This window comes from Brachycentrus maculatus, unplaced genomic scaffold (assembly GCF_059751285.1).
Source record: "Brachycentrus maculatus isolate JH-2025_06_01 unplaced genomic scaffold, ASM5975128v1 h1tg000097l, whole genome shotgun sequence".
Taxonomy (NCBI): Eukaryota; Metazoa; Arthropoda; class Insecta; order Trichoptera; family Brachycentridae; genus Brachycentrus; species Brachycentrus maculatus.
Window position 1 is genome coordinate 1,684,621 of NW_028280851.1, and position 19,665 is coordinate 1,704,285.

At 31.7% G+C, this 19,665-nt stretch overlaps 2 protein-coding genes across 6 annotated transcripts in view; one reads left to right on the plus strand and one right to left on the minus strand.

Annotated features, from left to right (window-relative positions):
- Positions 1-3,107: 3,107 nt before the first annotated feature.
- Positions 3,108-9,025, minus strand: Hs2st (Heparan sulfate 2-O-sulfotransferase). The gene is made up of 5 exons (XM_088258519.1): positions 8,714-9,025; positions 7,986-8,298; positions 6,348-6,486; positions 4,194-4,291; positions 3,108-3,588 (listed from the first exon to the last, which is right to left on the minus strand). Exons 1-5 carry the CDS (start codon positions 8,817-8,819, stop codon positions 3,216-3,218), a joined length of 1,029 nt encoding a protein of 342 aa, XP_088114645.1. The 5' UTR covers positions 8,820-9,025; the 3' UTR covers positions 3,108-3,215.
- Positions 9,026-10,369: 1,344 nt separating this feature from the next.
- LOC148310403 (E3 ubiquitin-protein ligase TRIM45) overlaps positions 10,370-19,665 on the plus strand; it is a 35,047-nt gene continuing 25,751 nt past the window's right edge. The window contains exon 1 of one of the 5 annotated variants that reach the window (XM_088258518.1): positions 10,370-10,593. In XM_088258518.1, coding sequence (XP_088114644.1) covers positions 10,571-10,593 — 23 coding nt within the window. In that variant the 5' untranslated portion in view covers positions 10,370-10,570. Of the gene's footprint in view, positions 10,594-19,386; positions 19,646-19,665 lie in introns of those variants that run through there. The other 4 variants (XM_088258515.1, XM_088258516.1, XM_088258514.1 and 1 more) reach the window with 4 other exon arrangements.

A 19,665-nucleotide genomic window follows, 5' to 3' on the forward strand; every position in this document is an offset into this window, starting at 1 on the left:
AAAACTTTGGTCATTAAAATGACAATGTCTAATTTGAGCAGGACTGTAAAATAAATGGACACATTTTAACTCTTTTATAACAATTTTAGACGATCATTATTCTTGTCATGGGTTGTAATTATCAAATTCGGAATGTATTTTTATGAGCTACAATCAAGTACGGACAAAAGAAGAATGAGTAAAAAATTAGATGATGACCATATCACTGTGTATGTGTGTGGTTTTTTTTCACTTTGCCCCCCACAAACTGTTACCATAATAATTTTAAAAAATGTAAGTTTACGGGAAATGATTTAACTAATTGAAAAGATTTAATTTCATTTGGGCAAGGTCTTTGTGACGTATTAATCATCCACCATCCCAATCCTCTTTCTCCCCTAATATTTTTACTGTACACACAGGCCAAAGTCTTTTTTTTCTTTCAACTTTAACAGATTTTTAGCATTGATATTTGTATTAAAACTAGCTGTCAATTTACTTTATTTTACAACTTTTGAGATGCAAATCGCTCTTTTGCACAGTTTATCACTTAAAATTATATATATTTGTCACATGGTATTTCAAAATTGTAAAAGCATGTGTTAAATCAGTAATCGAGCAGCATTTGAAAGTTATAACTAAAATATCACAAGCTAAAATTCCAGTTAAAAAAATCTAATAAATACGTATTATTCTTGATAAAAAAAAATTATATGGGTAATTTGTGACTGTCAAGTTGTATTCAAGCGTTCTCAGCTTTTTTATCAAGTCTCATGACTCAAGATTAACTTTTGAGCATATTATATCAGTCAAAAATACATAATAATATATAAAATCATTACAGGTCAAATGTAGATACATATACATATGTTAATATTAAAATGTAACTAAACAGTGAAACATTAAAAAGATAATAAACATAATATGACTTTGTAATTGAAAATATAATATCTATAAAAGTACGTCTTAATATTTAAGATAATGTACATGAAGGTGTTAGATCAAAAATATTTAACAAAATATAATTTCAAATGAAATTGGGTGGTTTTAAGTAGTGGTGGGATAATTCAAAGGATTACTAATCAACATGTCTTTATAAATTAATAAATCTTAACATTAAAAACACTATTATTTCTTTCAATCATTTTTCTTATGGTCTTATTATTATTTTCATTCTATTTTACATAATGAATATCCCATATCGCTCACTCCTTTCAACAATGTCATATATCAAAAAACATCTCATTTTCAGAAGATCTTTTAATCTTTTTTACTTCGCTCACTCCTTTCAAGAACGTCATAAATCAAAAAACTTGATTTTTCAGGAGAACGTTTTTAAAGTTTAAAAAAAAAATAATGTATTAAAAATAAATATCAAGCCACTTATTGAACTTTTTACCGTGCAACAGATCTTTTTAGGTAATACCTGAATGTTATTTCTCCATTTGAAAAATATTTAGTATATTTAAAAAAATAATTAAACAATACCTTCTCTTCAAAATGTAAAACAACACTTTCTGCCCTGTAGTGGGAAAATATTCAGTTAAAAATATGCCGCTTTTGATGATATATACTAAATTTTCTGGGCATTCTGAAAACATGCACAACTGAAAATTGCCGATTTTTGATATATGACGTTGTTGAAAGGAGTGAGCGATATGAACCTTAGAGACTTGCACACAAGAAATGTATTTTTAATATTTATTTGACTGCCAAATATTTAAGGATGATGACAAAAAATGTCACATTCACAAGTATGAATTATGACGAGGTGTCCTTTAAAATTGTCATATTTGCGTAATGTACATGCAAAAATTACTTGGGACCTATTTAAAAATGTAATTGAAATACAAATATACTAAATAATAAGTGCTTAGTACACGAAATGTAGTTTAAGTACAATATTCCGGTGTAGGAAGTAATTTGTTTCAAAAACTTAATAATACAAAACATAGTAAACTCTGAAAGTTTAAAAACTTTCACTAATAGATTTTTAGGCAATATACATAAGTTTCATACACTGATACTGAAACACAGTGTATACATATAAGTTATTATTAAAACCGACCGTTTGGAGGTCCCGGGTTCGATTCCCAAGGGGGGTAAAATAAATATAAGTGATTTTTTCACTGTAATATTTATTCAATATTATTACCCTGGACTGGTACCTGAAGCGGAGGGCTGATCACCTTTCCTTCATGTGTAAACGATCAAGATAACACTGCGTTTATATGACGCAGTGCCCTATGCATCATTGGGGTGCGGATAAGGGTTTTATTATTATTATTATTATTATTTTAAAAAAAACATAACTAAATTCAATTCAACTCACTTAATGTAAAAGAATTTAATATAAAAAATACACATGTAATAATGGCACAAAATGAATATAAAATATAAAATGGCAGGATGTGGTTAGTAAATGGACAAAAATTATGAAACAATAAGTATCAAAAATGCCCGTCAACACGAATCACATGTTGGATTTATGCAATTAACATATTACGTATATATTTATGGTGTTAAAACGAAAACAAACAAAAAATAAATCTAAATCAACAATTCTAATACTACAAAAATTACAAAAACAAAAAAAAAGTTAAATGCCATCAGTTATTAGATTTCAAAAAAATCATATAGCATACTCACGCTCACACACCCCACACAGGTAAAATTGTGACATTGTAAAGCAATCAAAACATGTTTCAATATTAAAAACTGGAAATAAGCACATCCGAAAAATCATTATTGAATTATATATAAATTTTTCTCATATAATATCTATTTTAAAATTAAAATGTAACTTTGTTTTAAAATCACTATAAACATTTTATTATAACTTAATTATAAATACACATAAAAGTAAATGATTTTTCTAAAAGTCCGTTATTAAATATATTTCCAATCACTTACCATCCCTGATCCCTTTTGACTGTGACTGCCAATCAACACAAAAAAAAATAAAGCCACTTGAGATGTACCCAAGCTCCTTTGCCTATGTACATAGTGTTTTAGTATTAATCAGTCTCGATAAGCAGATAGTTTCGAAACCGGTAGGCATTATAATTAAGTTATAATAAAATATTTAAAGTGATTTTAAAACAAAGTTACATTTTAATTATAAAAATTTTCTCAATTTTTTTCTTCTTTTTAAATTAGTTCAACTTCACTTATTGATGGCAGTAAATAAAATATTTGGATATATCCATTCCAAACTACAAATATTGAGTGTAAATTCACTTTGGTCTAATTTTTTCATACATATACATCTGGGGGATGCTGTTGGCATCTTTACTCAGCAATGTTTTCTTCTTGATGAAGTTAAATTGTTCGAGGGCAAATTCATAAAGTTCATTTTCCATTTTCCATATGATGGATTTCTGTATCTTGTGAACTGTCTTCTCGGACGGAGCCACCTTGGCGGTGGTCTGCCGCAGGTGAGACTTGTTGCTGCTTAGGAAATGCTCCGTGGCTCCCTTGAACATCCGGGGCAGGGTGACCTCCAGAATAGAGACGAAGTCCAGCAATTCTTCGGTGACGCCGACAACCAAATAATGATCTAGAAGGTTCTTTTTGGCTTGTTCTAGAGCCCATTTGTTTCCGGGTTTCCTATAAATCGGGTCAATATTATATTAGGAAGTCAGGAATGTTTTATTGCATTTACATACATGCAGGTAACAGTAAAAAACAAGGTAGAGAAATGACCTAACATTCCCAGACTCTTCAACATAGATGAAGAAATTCTTCTTCATCTATGTTGAGATGTCAAAATGAAAAAAATCCACATTTGTGAACAAGGACTTGGACACAACCAAAATGTAGTAAATAAATTAACAAGCAAATTATAGGCGTCATAAAAATATAAAATCATGTTTTTCATCAAATTGACAAGCATCAGGCATCTCTCAGTATGTAAAATAATTTGGTAAGGATCTTGCATACATTTAAAAGGATCTCTGCTAAATAAAAAGCTTACTCAAATCAAACATAGATACTGCCGCGAACCCTGCACATGAAGCAACATATGAATCATATCATATATGTACTTGACTTCCAAAAATTTTAATAGTGTGGTTATCAACCATGGGTAGAATGGTGAATCGTAAGCCTTATACCCAGACATGTTAAGATGTAAAAATAACTCCTAAGTGGAAAAACCCATATTTCTGAACAAGGATTTGGACACACGCAAAAGAGTTAAATGTTTTACTCACCAACAGTCAGCAGCGTGTCCGCAGAAAAATGGTATTTGGAGCCACATGTTGTTGGGATCACAATCCGACTGATTCAGCTCCACACATTCATCAAATGTCTTAAAATAAATTTCAAGCATTTTTATATTTCATTTTACAATAAAAATTCTCAAAAATCTTGAATGATACATAATGTAATGTGTACTAAATACGTATCACAATAAGGATGGGTGTTTTACACCTGCGGAGCGCTGGCGACAGGATCAGATAATTGTGTACATATAGTTAAGACCTTAACAAAGAGATTGGTACATAATATTCATAAAAAACATAAAATGATTTGTTCTTTTCAAACTTTGAAATGAAGCAGGCGAAGAAGGTAAAAATACCCTTCCGTCCTTAAGCATCAATCGACCGAACGGGTAGAAATACCTTTCCCGTCTGAAGTGAGTTAAAATGACTATAACGATTTTCAATTGCAAGGGGAAAATGAAGACATATTTATTTATAATGAATTGAGACATTCTAGACCAGTAGTTCTTAACCTGGGTTCGATGGAACCCCAGGGGTTCGGTGAATCAGTCTCCCGGGTTCGGCGGAGATCAAACATACACCCGACTTATTGTACGATATCAAAAAAATGATGTGACGTATGATATATTAATTTATCCGGTAGATCTAGTATATTTTTTTAAAGGAATATATCAAATACATATTATGAAAAATGATACGATATATTCATGTATCAGTTTATTTGATAGGAATATATTAATCCAGCAATATTTTTTTCCAATTAAGGGTTCGGTGAACGCACATATGAAACTGGTGGGATTCAGTACCTCTAATACGGTTAAGAACCACTGTTCTGGACATTTCTTGATTTGAAACAAAACTATAAAACTTTTTAACACTAACCAGTGCTTGGTTTTTATAGTGACTGATCACTAAGTAATTGTAATTTTAATTAGGCAAGTTAACCACTTAACAGCCGAATTTTGGCGAGAAAATTTGTCGGTGCAGGAAATCATCAACAAACAACTCGAAATAGGACTACCCGAACACTGCTCGGGTTAGTCAATAAAAACAAATGCATAAATATATTGAACTCAACCAAATTAATATGTACCACTAAATTGGAATACGATTTCCCCGAGCAGCACTCGGACTCATAAATGCAACACTAACTCTTTACCCGAGTCACGCACGGGATAAACTGGCAACTGGTTAACCGGTTAACTGCCAAAAGCGTCTTAAGACGCATAATTTTCTATGAACGGAGCGCCGCTCATACAAATATTACATCTTAAGACGCGCCTTTTTAAATGGGCTTTTACTAAAGAAAATCAATTATTTAAAATGTACAAATATATTGAACGCATAGTGACATCTATTGAGAATATCTTTGCATACTTAGAATTGAAACAGAATTTGTTTTTACCACTTTAAACGTAAATTAAAGATAGCTTTGTCATCGGAACAACTAATGGCGCTCAGGGTTGTCCAATAATCCCCGAGTTGCCGTCACTGCTGAATCTGATGACAGTGATTTTAGTGTCGATTCTGATGATTTTCAATTTTTATTTTTTTAAATCATAAAGAGTGTGTGTGTATACTTTTAATATTAAACTAACATAAACAATTACTTTTGACATATAATTTAGTTATCATATTTTCTATGACAAATTTTGTGACAACCCTGCACCATGAACAATTAATTTTATGATTATGGATAAATTACTGCACGACTGGCGTGCTCTTCATTTATTTGGTTTTTATACTTTCTTCAACGATATGTTTAGAAGGTTTTATTTTTGGCGTAAAATTCCCGGCGTGTTGGGTACCACCATACATGTACCTAATAAATAATAATAATAATAAAACCCTTATCCGCACCCCAATGATGCATAGGGCACTGCGTCATATCCAACGCAGTTTTATCTTGATCGTTTACACATGAAGGAAAGGTGATCAGCCCTCCGCTTCAGGTACCAGTCCAGGGTAATAATATTGAATAAATATTACAGTGAAAAAATCACTTATATTTATTTTACCCCCCTTGGAAATCGAACCCGGGACCTCCGGAACGGTAGCCGAGCGTGCTGACTATTACACTACGGAGGCGGACATGTACCTGCCGGCAGTTAAAGGGTTAAAAGGAGTAATATGAATTCTCACCATTTTGTTTCCATGCTTTTTCCTGACCAAGTGCGGTCTAAAGTTATCACCGAATCTCAAAAAGTAGTAATATGAAACTAGCCGGTCCAGGGGCTTTCTGATTAAATTTATATAAAGTGGCTTGGAACTGATTCCTAATCTGTAAGTATATTACAAATATGACATAAATAAACAATAAAAATACTTAGTACCTACACAATATGAGCATGTTGTCATTAAATAGAATCTAGGATTGTTACAGGCTGCTTATTTGGGCATAAACCACATATATAATTATATACCATAAAAATGTATGTGGTATGGACATGTGGAGCGAATGGATGAGAGAATGACTAAGAACATATATGTGGCGAATGTAAGCGGGGAGACAGAACGAGGACGACCGAAAAAGACTTGGCACGATCAGATCAATCAGAACCTAAAATCTGGCGGTGTCAAAGTCTACGTAATCGGATGGCATGTATGACTAGATGTATGGATGTGAAGGAGACAGTGTATGTCAGGACAGAAGAGTGTGGCATTCCATCCTTTCTGCCTATCCCTGCGGAGAAACGGCGTGATGGTAGTAGTAGTAGTACCATAAAAATATTCAAACTAAATAAATACACCCATAATACATGAAAAAAAAATAATTATATTATGAATGCTCAAAAATTGGAATCCCTAATTAACTAATAATAGCTGGATGGAAAAAGGAAAGAATTTTTTTAAAAAAAGGTTGAATACATATTATAAAATTGTGTAAGAAAGTTATGTAAGTAGGGGTGGGTAAGATCCGGAAGATTCGCATGAGTATGATCTGTATCATCAAGCGATCTGGTCAGTAAGATGGGATTAAGTTTTTTTTTAAATTGATTTAATTATAGAATATCAATAGTATAAAAAATTCAAGAATAGATTATGTAATAGTTAATAGTAGACTATATTATTTTTACATCAACGGTGTATTATTTCTTCTTTCATATCTCAACATTTTTTAATTTCACAAATACAACAGCATGCTGCAGAAGGCTCCATTACGATGGATAATATTGGGAGGAGAAAATAACACATGTTTCAACTCAAAAATCATGTATCCTATTAATCCTAAATATGTTTTTACTAAGTGGAACTGGCCAGGTCATGTGGCTCGTATGTCTGAGGATAGATGGAAAAAAAGGTGCTTGACAGGACGTAGAAGCCCCAGAGAAGGTGGTCCGATGATATTAAAAAAAGTGGCGGGCCCGCACTGGAAGAGTCGTGTCCAACAAACAACTGTCGCAAAGAGGTCCAAGCGGGAGACTTTTGTTCAATACTGGACACAAGAAGAAGGCTGTTCAAACTGCTGAAGTTATGTTTTTACTAGATCAATTTTTTTTAAAATATGTATTGTAAGACCTCATTTATCATTATTCACATTGTTAAAATGGTCATATTCCAATCCACTCGTAAACCAAGACAGTTGCGATTGTAAGTTTTGCTGAATGTTTGTATATTATTGAATTAAATCTTAACTAACTAACCATCACGCTGCTTCATCGCAGGGGTAGGCAGAGAGAATAGAACGCCACACCACTCTGTATTTGCAAACATTCTTCGCCTGTTCCACTTTCATGCACCTCCTCATACATATCCGCCGATTGTTAAGTTAAATCTTACCTATCAAAATTTAAAAATGCCATATGTCCATGGTAGAGGGCCGGTTTCATTATGTTCCAATTGGTTACATTTTGTGCAAAGTTGTACTGATTATTCAAAGTCATAACATGCATATTGGCAGTGATATTAATATGCAAAACTTTGAAGGCATTTTTCTTGCACAAGTCGTACGCCACTCCAACAAAACTTGTAGAACCCGTTTTAGGGACTCTGTTATATATAACGATTAAATTTTCATTATCTGACTTGGCGGAGGACTTTGGGTTTTCGTATAGAGATGATTCTCTTAAGCGAACTCGGGCAACTGATAATTCTGGAAAAATAAAATCAAATATAACAACTGAATTTTTCCATTAAAAAATAACAAGCTCAAATTTGTAAAATGTAGATTGATGCAGAGTAACATTGACAATTTCCAATTTTTACAGCGAATAAAAAATTAAATTGAGCACGTTAGTCTATTTCTAAGTAATAAAATGTCATCATTTTGAAAGATAGACTGGGTTGAATTTTTTTTTTTGACTATTATAATCAGGATTATGTCTTCGATATATACTTTGGTATTCGTGTAATAATGAAATATAATAAATAAACAATAATTAATGACTGAGCAGTGCTTGTAATCATTAATTTGACATTCAAAATTAAAAACATGTGATCAAAATATTGAATTATATTGTATTATAAAAACTGTAAGGGAAATATAATAAGGAAAATAGTCAACAAACCTAATTTATCAAATTCCTCTTGAACTCGCGATAGTTGCATTTGATAATAAAGGACTATTATAGAAATAATTATTAGAAAGCATAACAAGTGAAATTTAGGAAACATTGTTTCATAATACTGTAATACGAAAATTTACACAAATATTTTTTGACTCAGAATAAACCATAGTCACAAATTCGACAGCTGTATTCATTTATTGGTGAATGCGTTTCAGCTAGATAACACTGCTAGAAATATTCACAATCGACAACACAAAACACAGATGTTTAGCGGCTCCCACCACTCGCCGCCATTTTCAAAATTTTATTGACAGTGATGACGCCAAACGTCAAAACAGTCGGTAAAACAGGTGCCTGTGTTTAGGCGGCGTTTACTTATGAAAATGTAAATACAAAAAACTGGCGCGGGAAATGTCTATATATTGAATGTCAGAGCGAGTTTTGAATGCCGAGTTTTTGCGAGATTAATAATAACCGAATATTTTTAATTTCCAGTTCATGCCCTGCAACTGCAATTTTCAATTGTGACGTAATTTCTTTATGCTATCCCAAAACAACACCATTCAAGGGCGGTATTTTTGGCGTAAAAAGAGTATACGTATTTTTTAAAAAATCATAAAAGCGACAATATGAAGAAGAAAATAGTGCAAGAAACACAAATCTCCCATCTTTACATCTTTTTTTATAGGACCGCAATATTAACAAATTTTCCTAGATCAAATAATATCTGCTTTGCTCTTGATTGCGGAACTGCATGAGATATTATAAACTAAGTAAAAAGAAATGTTCAAATACTATTGGTTTTGAATGAAGAAATAAAAACTAATAATGTTTACTCAAAATATAAAACATGCCACTTTCACTTTCGTTTGAAATTATTAAAATTGTTAAGAAATTTATAATAAACATAGACTGAAGCTTAATATTAAAAGTACATACCTACATATATACAATATTGATTTTTCAATCACATGGAAGAAAATCTCAAACAACGCTTGTAGGTAGACAGTTACAAAGTAATAGATACCTAATGAATATTTTCATATAGTACATATTTCTGTATTCAATTTTTTTTCAAGAAAATGTGTTTTTATGAGGATGTTTAAATACGAATATGTGACCTAGATCCGTTGACCAATCCTTTGGAATGAAAAACTCAAATTTTATTGAATTAAGTCAACAATTAAATAAAATCTTAAAGTAATCAAAATCCTGAATTTATGATTCTATATCGCATATCCGAGGTAAAAACAGACTCTCAAAATGTAAAAATTATGGATTATGTATCAGAATTTAACAATTTTATAATATTCAAGACAGTGATTTTTTTTAAACACGTGGTCCTGGAGAAAAATGCCTTTTTTAAATCAATGTCTCACATCCCGGTTTCGGTATGTGTGTCAAAAATGGGTACGTTATTTATATCCGCATACCAATATTCGCGAAATAATGTTGAGATTTCCTGACAATAACACATACTTTATTATACGCATATAATGGCTCACATTTGGGAGATACGTTCTAAAATAGCCCGGCACGAAATACGAAATGCTAATTTCGCTAACGAGGTCCAATACTGCGAACTCGACTCGACAAAAGTCAACAATTGCCGCAATCCAACGTTAATTATCGCCGCATTTTAATTACAAAACGATAAAATTACATTAATTAAGGCGGGTAAACAGTGATCAAAGACAATTATTCAACATTAGTTCGGTTTTTTATTAGTGTTGTGACAACAACCGGGAACTTTAGTTTTCGAGAGTGACGTAATGGCCACCTCCGGTGTTAGCGGAGTTATTAATACAATTCAATGACGTGTGCCGTGATGGTTATGGAATTCCAAGTCTCAACTGCATGCTGAAGAAATGCTTACGATGGTATGACCATATTGGTTTCTGTAAATTTCAAAGTACACATTTCAAATTTGTAAATACGACTTTTTGCTAACTTCCATGTGTCTACATCGAGGTCGTCATTTCCCAATTCGAGATGAAAGCTCTGAATGTTTGTGCATGGTCAGTGTTTTAAACTTGAAGATTGACATAAAGAAAACCACATCCTTTGATTTACTGATGTAGAAATATGAGTCGTTTATTTTTCCAAATCAAACGAACTTCATTAAAAATGTTATGAGTACATTTATGTCTGCCAAGTAAACGTAAACCATGTGTAGATACTATATAATTGACACACAGTTTATTATGACGATCCACGACAAAGTACCATTTAAACTTATTGCATCTAAAGCATTTATGTTTAGAGGACTTCATTCTTCATTTCCATTTTTAACAAACATTTTACTTTTTTAAAACTTTACATTCAAAATATACAATATATAAAACTCCTTCATACCTGATGCACACATTACAATGTACATTACCTTATCACATAAACACCGATGCTCATGATGATTTAATAGAGAAATTTTATTGTCATTAAGATAAATATTTTAATCTTAAAATAAATTATTTGCGATTTATAATGTGTACTGGATTTTAAACACATTGAACCATAATTTGCGTAGTGATTCTTAATTACAAATAATTATATTACTCTATATTCTTATATATTTTTAAAAAAATTGTACGATATATTATACAGATATAGTCTATAACTGATCATATTAAGTGTCCTTACATAGTATTTTACTTAACACGTTGAATCGCCGTGTCAGCCACCGGTGGCCGACACGGCCCAATAGGAATCCCTCGGTGTCGGCCACCGGTGACTGACACGGCATACCTAACATTAAAGTGTCATTCTGTCCGTCAGTTACGCACTCTATATTGAACTACTATTACACTTGGTCGACATGGTCCTTTTCTATCTCAATACGATATGGCTTTAGGATATCTTCATGGTTCTAAAATATATATACAGTACCTACTCACGAATGTGATAGGTAGGTTAGAATAAAATACATGCATGATGTTTATATTTAAAGTCCATGCATGATGTTTATATTTAAAACCAGTCTGATGATGTTGGTAACGACGAAACCCGGTCGCTGGTCAAATAAAAAAGTGGAAAAGCTAAAAATATTGGTTTTAATCTAATAATAAAAAATAAAAATTAAAGTCCTTTTATTGGCTTATAAAAATTAACTATTTATTATTTTAGTATGATTAAAAAAAAACAAATCTAAAGAAAGCTAAATGTAGAATATTAAATTGGTTAAAAATTAAAATCTCTGTATTTTATTGAATCATTTGAAACAATAATGTGGTTGAGTTGGACATCACTTTTTGGACATTTTCCGAAAATCCTATTGGCGATTTACGTGTTAAAATTAGTATTTTTTAAATACATACATATTATAGGATGAACCCTAAAGCTATTGCACTCCATTCAAAAAATATCCTACCGTAATAATTCAGGCTGAAAGAGTTGAAGTGCCGGGCCTACCGTTAAGACAGCCCTGGTAGCTTGTTGTAGAGTTGTCATAAATTAATTAGAAACATGCTTTTAAGCTTCAAATATCTGACAAATAACGATATGGGTGTTCCATGTAGGTATAGGTACACATAGCAGTATAATGTGATACTGATGAATGGGGGTAAAGTGAACAACATTATACCTTTTATAACTTTAATGGCCGCTTTAAGTCTCATATTCCCTAAACTTGTAAAACAAAATTATACGCCACTAATTGGATTCCAATTGAAAAACGCATCGTGATTTTGTCGACATTTTGATTATTTTATATTTTTGTTTAATTTTTTTATTTAATTCAAAAGAATTTGAGTTTTTCATTAACAAAAAATGATCAACGGATCTAGGCGACAAATTCTTACTAACACGTTTTCCTGAATCACATTTTTCTAAATATTTTATTTCTACAGCAAATGTTGCCCTATTTATATTATATATTTGGGCTACATATAAGATATTCAATACCTGAATCCCAGGATAATATTTTAAAATGACACGATTGCAAAATAAAGTAGGGATTTTATATATGGTATACATGTCCGCCTCCGTAGTGTAATGGTCAGCACGCTCGGCTACCGTTCTGGAGGTCTCGAGTTCGATTCCCGAGGGGGGTAAAATAAATATAAGTGATTTTTTCACTGTAATATTTATTCAATATTACCATGGACTGGTACCTGAAGCGGAGGGCTGATCACCTTTCCTTCATGTGTAATCGATCGAGATAACACTGCGTTTATATGAAGCAGTGCCCTATGCACCATTGGGGTGCGGTAAGGGATTTATTATACATGTGAAGAAACTTATAATAAATTCGAAACTCTGAATTTTTCAGTAAATTGTCTTTGAAACTTTTATTGAACAATATGAATATTTTTGACAGTGGGTTTTGACTTAGTGCTGAAAATTTTCTGAAAAAAATTATGATTTAAAATGAATGAAAATTAGATACGCTGTGTGAGGATCCGCTTTTTTGGTGTGGACTTTTTATCAAACAGTGATTTGCATAATATTATGTGCATTGAATTTTATATAATGTATTTCTGTTACTGAAATTTGTTAATTTATTGCATTGTTGAAGCTTGGAACGGAAGCAGCCGACAGTAAACTATAATCGCAGATCGTTTTTCTTGACAGAAATGGCAATAAAAGGATACTTAACGTATTTTTCACAGCGTGGAGTCGATATTAATATCACCATGTGTGTCTAAGAACAAGGCACATGCGAGGTAAAATATTTCCTTGGCATAATAAAAAGAATATAATTCGCTTTTCTCTTATTTCATTTCAAGAACTTGGAATAAATTATGATTACGTATTTGAATGAAAGCATTTTGTTAGTTTTTAATTTTATCCTCAAATATTGTAAGTTAGATTGCTGTATTATATCTAGTTGGAATGATCACATATAGTTAAACATTTTTCGAAAAAGTGAAAATTACAAAATTTTCGAAAAATGTTTAGAGTTCGTTTAGAGAGTGATGTCACCTTTAGTGTCAGTTTTAAAGGGAAGAAAGATATCGGTGACCCTTAAAATCCGTTTGGGCCCATTCTTAGCATAGTCATTATTATTTATTCAAGTAAATTGTTAAAATCCTTACTACCGAATCCGACAATCCTCAACTCAAATGAAGCATTTTTACCTACATCACTTCAAACAATAGATGTAAACATGTGGATGTATACCACAAGTTCCCAAACTTTTATGGTCTAACGCCTCCCTCCCGAAATGTATCATCAACGAGGTGTATATCTCAAGGATATTTCTCCAGCACCCACCAAGGAGCGGTACCACTCCCGTCAGTCTTTGAATCTTTGGTGAAAACCATAGTGAAATCACTAATAATATATAAGTACATATGTATAAAATATAATAAAGTATGTACATGGATTATTAACAAAATTTGAGTGTAATATGTACTCAGTGGCTTGCATAGAGTTTTTAATCTGGGTAAGCAGAAGGAAAAACAGCATTTTATTATTTATTTTTAAATTCATCTGTTATAACTCTAATGATACGAGTTTTTTCGCGGAGAAATAACTGAGGAAACTTGTATTTTTATCACAGTTTTCCATTTTTTCCATTCCATTAGGGTAGGCACTGCTTATGTGCCTATATGAAATACACGCCACTCTTTGTACTATATGTACGATACGATAATATATATCACTTAGGCAATACCAGTTTATATCTTAAAATAGTATACCTATAACATCTCTTAGATGGTATTGCTTGTACTTGGTAGGCAGTTATTTTTGTCCCTACTGAATTTATTGGTATGTACACGTTTCATCAATACCTACACACAAAAAATCCAAATTTTCAACTCTCTTCTGTCTGTTTGGGTTTATATAGAAACACATTATTGTATTCTTGTACCAAACTACAAGTCAGTTACATATCGCTCACTCCTTTCAAGAACGTCATAAATCAAAAAACTCGATTTTTCAGGAGAACGTTTTTAAAGTTTAAAAATATAACACTATGTGTTAAAAATAAATATCAAGCCACTTATTAAACTTCTTACTGTGCAACATGTTTTTAAGCATAACCTGAGGGATTTTTCTCCATTTGAAAAATATTTAGTTTATTTAAAAATAATAATTAAACAATACATTTTCTTCAAAATACAAAAACAACACTTTCTGCTCTGTAGCGGGTAAATATAAAGTTAAAAATAAGATTCTTTTACTGGGATATAGTACATTTTCTATGCATTCCGAAAACATGCACAACTAAAAATTGACGATTTTTGATTTATGACGTTCTTGAAAGGAGTGAGCGATATGTACCATATTTATATGTAGTTGTTTTAAAAGACTATATTTTTCAAACAATGAGAGTTTTCCCGATTATTATGACTATTTCCGAACATTTTTTTCACTTTGTTTTACCCTCGTGTCACCCTTCACTTCGGTAAGGGCTAATTAAGTGGATGAGTCGATCCCTAAACATGTTCGACCCTCAAACAGCGGATAATATTAGGAAATGCATACGTGAAAATAAATGTTGCGTCCTCCCTTAATGTATTTACTCTGAACTGAAAAGGGTGCTCAATTCCAGATGTTTTATTTAACTTGTGCAACATGTTTCTAGTGTATTTCTAAGACGATTTAAATTAGATACAGCTATACATTTCTCAAATTTATTATTTACATTTTTTTCGTGCATTCCTTGTGGTTTTATTACATAAATAAAAATATATCCCTGGTTTTATTGAATAAAAAAATTACATCATACATTATATGTATTATCGCATTTCGATCATTCGTATCGTACATATTTAAAACATAAGTACATACCTAACCTTTGTACAAATCTTTGATAAAAATCGTGTCATAATACTCCTTAAAAAAAATTGTTTCTGTGTAAACACACAAACGTGTATGTGTAATCTTTTTTATATTAAACACATATGAACTGAAATTGACATTCGTCACTTTATTTTTTACTGGTTTAAATATAATTTAACCAATTATTTACGTAAATGCATTTTTATGAATACGTTGTCGTCTTTCATGCATCTAAAAATAAATACTAGATCTTTCAGATGTTGTATGCACCTATAAGTATTATAGTTCCTGCTTTGTCCTTATGCTATATCAAAGTACCTTTTTGGATTTTCTGAAAGAAACCTGAAAACCGAATGAAGGCAATTTTATCATTCCATTACTCCTTACAGAGAGAAATCTAAAATACATAAGACAATTTTATCATTCAATAATTGATTCGGCAGTCACTTTATGGTAGAATCTATCCAATTTGTTTAAACAAGTGTTTGAAAATGATGCGGAATACATCGAAATACGTGTCACAATAGATTTTAAGAAATAGTGGTATTTACTAAGTAAAACTTAAATTAAAAATGGCCAATTTCATCACTTCTTTGCTCATTGCATAAAGTGCATATTTGGATGTTATGAAAGCAACCGGAATTTCGAAAAAATGCTATATTTTACATAATTGCTCATTGCGAAATGCTGCTTAAGGTGTTGATTCTGGCAATATCAAGTTAATGATAAAAAATGCATTCGTTTTTTTCTTTAACAGTTTTATAAGGTACTTAGCTGCAATGTAACACAGAGTTTGGAGTAAGAATGTGAAGAACGGAATTGAAAGTTTGTTTAACGGGATCGAAAATAAATACACAGAAGCATGAAATAATATTTATTTAGACTAAGCACTAGATTCTTCCCCCCAGGACATAAATCACAACTTTATTTTCTTTAGAATCGTATTGTCCCGCCGAAGACACATTAAAAACTATTAAGTGATGGTTCGTTTCAAATAATGGGACTTTATAACTTTATCAGACGTTCTGGATGTGATCATCCCACTTCATTGTGAAGGAATGGAGCGATAAAATTAATAAGTGGTTGAAAAATCTAAAATATTTTGTAAGACAGTTAGTTTGCAATATATTACTGTAGATCTGAAATTTGAACGTCTTCGAATCCCTTATCTGCACCCCAATGGTGCATAGGGCACTGTGTCATATAAACGCAGTGTTATCTTGATCGGTAACTCATAAAGGAAAGGTGATCAACCCTCCGATTCAGATACCAGTCCAGGGTAATATTGAATAAATATTAGAGTGAAAAAATCACTTATGTTTATTTGACCCCCCCCCCCCGGGAATAAAACCCGGGACCGCCAGAACGTAAACTAAAAGCACACCATTATATTGATAAGAAAATCTTTGTCTGAACTTAGATTTATTTACCTGAACTCCATTAATCCTTTAATGAATCACGAAACACAACTAGACCAAAGGCTTACAAAGAATTTCTTCACCGCACGTTGCATTCCCCATCTTCCCAAGTATCAAAAGATGTGCGTAAAAATTCGTTTAAAATAACACACGCCATAAATCTTTCTTCTTACACCTCTTGTTGTAGCTTTGCTATTCGGTGTAAATTATGGCTAACTGTGCCTTCTGTGAAACTGCTACCATACAGATTACCAATGGCGTCATATCCATTTCCATAAACAACGCGGTGGCATAATTGATTAAATTCAGCAAGTGTTTGCCTATAATTTTCACTCATGAATTACATGAAATTATAGTTACAATAAATATAAAGAGTAAATCCACTCACGAGTAGGCATAGGCTATAAAACTTTATGTTGAAGTCTAAGTAGGGTCACGATAAACGTGTTGCATAAGCCGTAGCTAGATTTCAGAGTCACTTGGACGTTAGGTAAAAAAATGAGTAAATTCTTAAACTGTCGTCGCGAGTAATTTTTTCCAGATTAAATTCGAAAAAAAAGACGCCAATAAATTCAACTAATATTTCATTACATTTTGACATCTCTACATGGATGAAAAAGAATATGGAAGTCTGGATATTTACAGGGCTTATGACCTGTCATAGGCTGGTTAAGTGATCACTCTACACATGTGTAACATTCACCATTCTACCCATGATTGACAACCACACTACTCAAATTTTACTACATTCCCTATCCTTACTATCCTACTTGCAGACAAGCCTCTAATATTTGATGATTATCCCTCAAAAAACTGTTATTTTTTTTACTGTGTTTTGACGTCCGATTTGCGAGAAATATTGGCGAAAAGAGAGGTCTTATTACCCCATTTTTTACACAACTTAACGTCCAATTTGAAATTTAGCTACGGCTTATGCCACACCGCTTATCAAGGCCCTACTTAGGCCTCAATATTATAAGTTTTATAGCTTATAACTACGTGTGAGTGGATTTACTCTTCATGTTTAAAGTTACTTTAATTACATTTACTTCATGAGTGAAAATTCTAGGAAAAAAACACTCGCTATCTCGCTCAAAGCACGATTTTTCACCCTATATACATTTTCGTGCATTTATATTGATTTTCTTTCTCGCAATTTTAATTACTCGTGTGTACAAAATATTGTCTATTATTATCATTGTAGTAGCATTTATTGCTTTATCGGCGGTTATTACAGTCATTGTAGAGTATTACGAATAATGGTGTACATATGTTATGGTTCGTGTACGGTTTAATTTTTCAATTACAAAGTGCGTCTAATTGAAAATTCCTCGAATTACTTGAAAGGGGCGACGTTACACTTGTTACCCACATATACCACGTGATGATGAAGTATCGTAATTTGTATTATCATTCTGATAAATTGAGTACTTTGTTAACTAACTAATAAGTATCCCGGCGGTCATGAAAGTCAGCATTCTTTTCATTACTTCCTTCGAACAAGCTTTGAAGGTCTTCCCTAGTTCCCAATAAGCGGGGCATTACCAATGACTCGCTGAAAGGGTTGCGTCAAAATAGCCCACACTTAAAATAGCCCTGGCTAAAATAGCTCCACCAAAATATTGAATATTAACCCACATATTAAAGTAACGTATTGAGTTATCTTACTTTAAAAAACAATTTTTAAAAGAGTACCTATAGAAATAAAACATAATAAGTAATTTTATGTAGACATTGTGCCCTTTTTGATAAGAAAAAGAATATATACCCACACATCAAACAAATATGTATATATGGTTTAGCAGAATCAGAAAAAAACTAATTTTGAAACTAGAAAAAAATTACAAAACACGGGATTTTCGCATCAAAATATACATATTTTATATGATTAAAGATCTTCAAATTAAATATCATAAGATGTCGTGTGGTTCAAAAAATACTAAATAAATAAAATACCACTTTTATTATATTTTACATTATGTGTGTAAAAGAAATAATAAAACACATTTTTGTTTTGTCAACTTATAATTATTAAAAATGATGGGTAGGTAAATTATTAGGTTAGTTTTTTTTAGTATGATAAACTTATTCTTGTAAAAAAATAATAAAAATCTATCACAGTACATTCATAAAAATATTATTATTCTAAATAAAAATAATTTATATAGTTTCGCATTTACAATTTTAGTTTACATATTTAAAGAATCATATAATTGCGAAGAATCTGGTTTGTCAGTTGGTATCAGTTTTTAGAAGTTTTACTAGTAGACGTTAAGTAATTATGTACATATAAGTCACACGTTTATTATGCGTTTACTTTAAGATAATAATAATTGATCTGCAGGGTCCCAACTCAAGGAAAAAATATTATTTCACGTCATTTTTATCCGGCATATTTTTATCCGGGGCTATTTTGCCTCGGGCTATTTGGACGGGTAACCACATGTTCATGCGCCTAGCAAGGAAAACATTCATCCAACACGCGTCAAGCTGTCAAAAATCAAAAGCTCATTCTCAGTTGCAAAGCGCGTTCAAACGGTGCCGGATGTGCGCTTGCCGCTCGAATTCACAAACGATTCGCGGACTTTTTCGAAAACTTTTACGTTGACATTGAATAATATTTCCAAAATATTTTTGATTTGTTAGTGACTAATATTTCTTGGTGAAAGTTCATCGTATTTTAAATGAAATTAAATAACGTTTTATAATTTAATTCACCTTATTTTATGGCTAATATCCACTTTCATTGCTCAGCGACATTGTCAGATGTTGGAATATTTAAATTATTGTAATTGTTAATTGAATTAA

Bases quoted from the DNA above. Each gene is read 5' to 3' on its own strand.
- Hs2st (XM_088258519.1), bottom strand. From the start codon at position 8,819: ATGTTTCCTAAATTTCACTTGTTATGCTTTCTAATAATTATTTCTATA. The intron at 8,299-8,713 runs GTTTGTTGACTA...TTATTTTTCCAG, and splicing joins AGAGGAATTTGATAAATTAG to AATTATCAGTTGCCCGAGTT. The intron at 3,589-4,193 runs GTGAGTAAAACA...CCCGATTTATAG, and splicing joins GGACACGCTGCTGACTGTTG to GAAACCCGGAAACAAATGGG.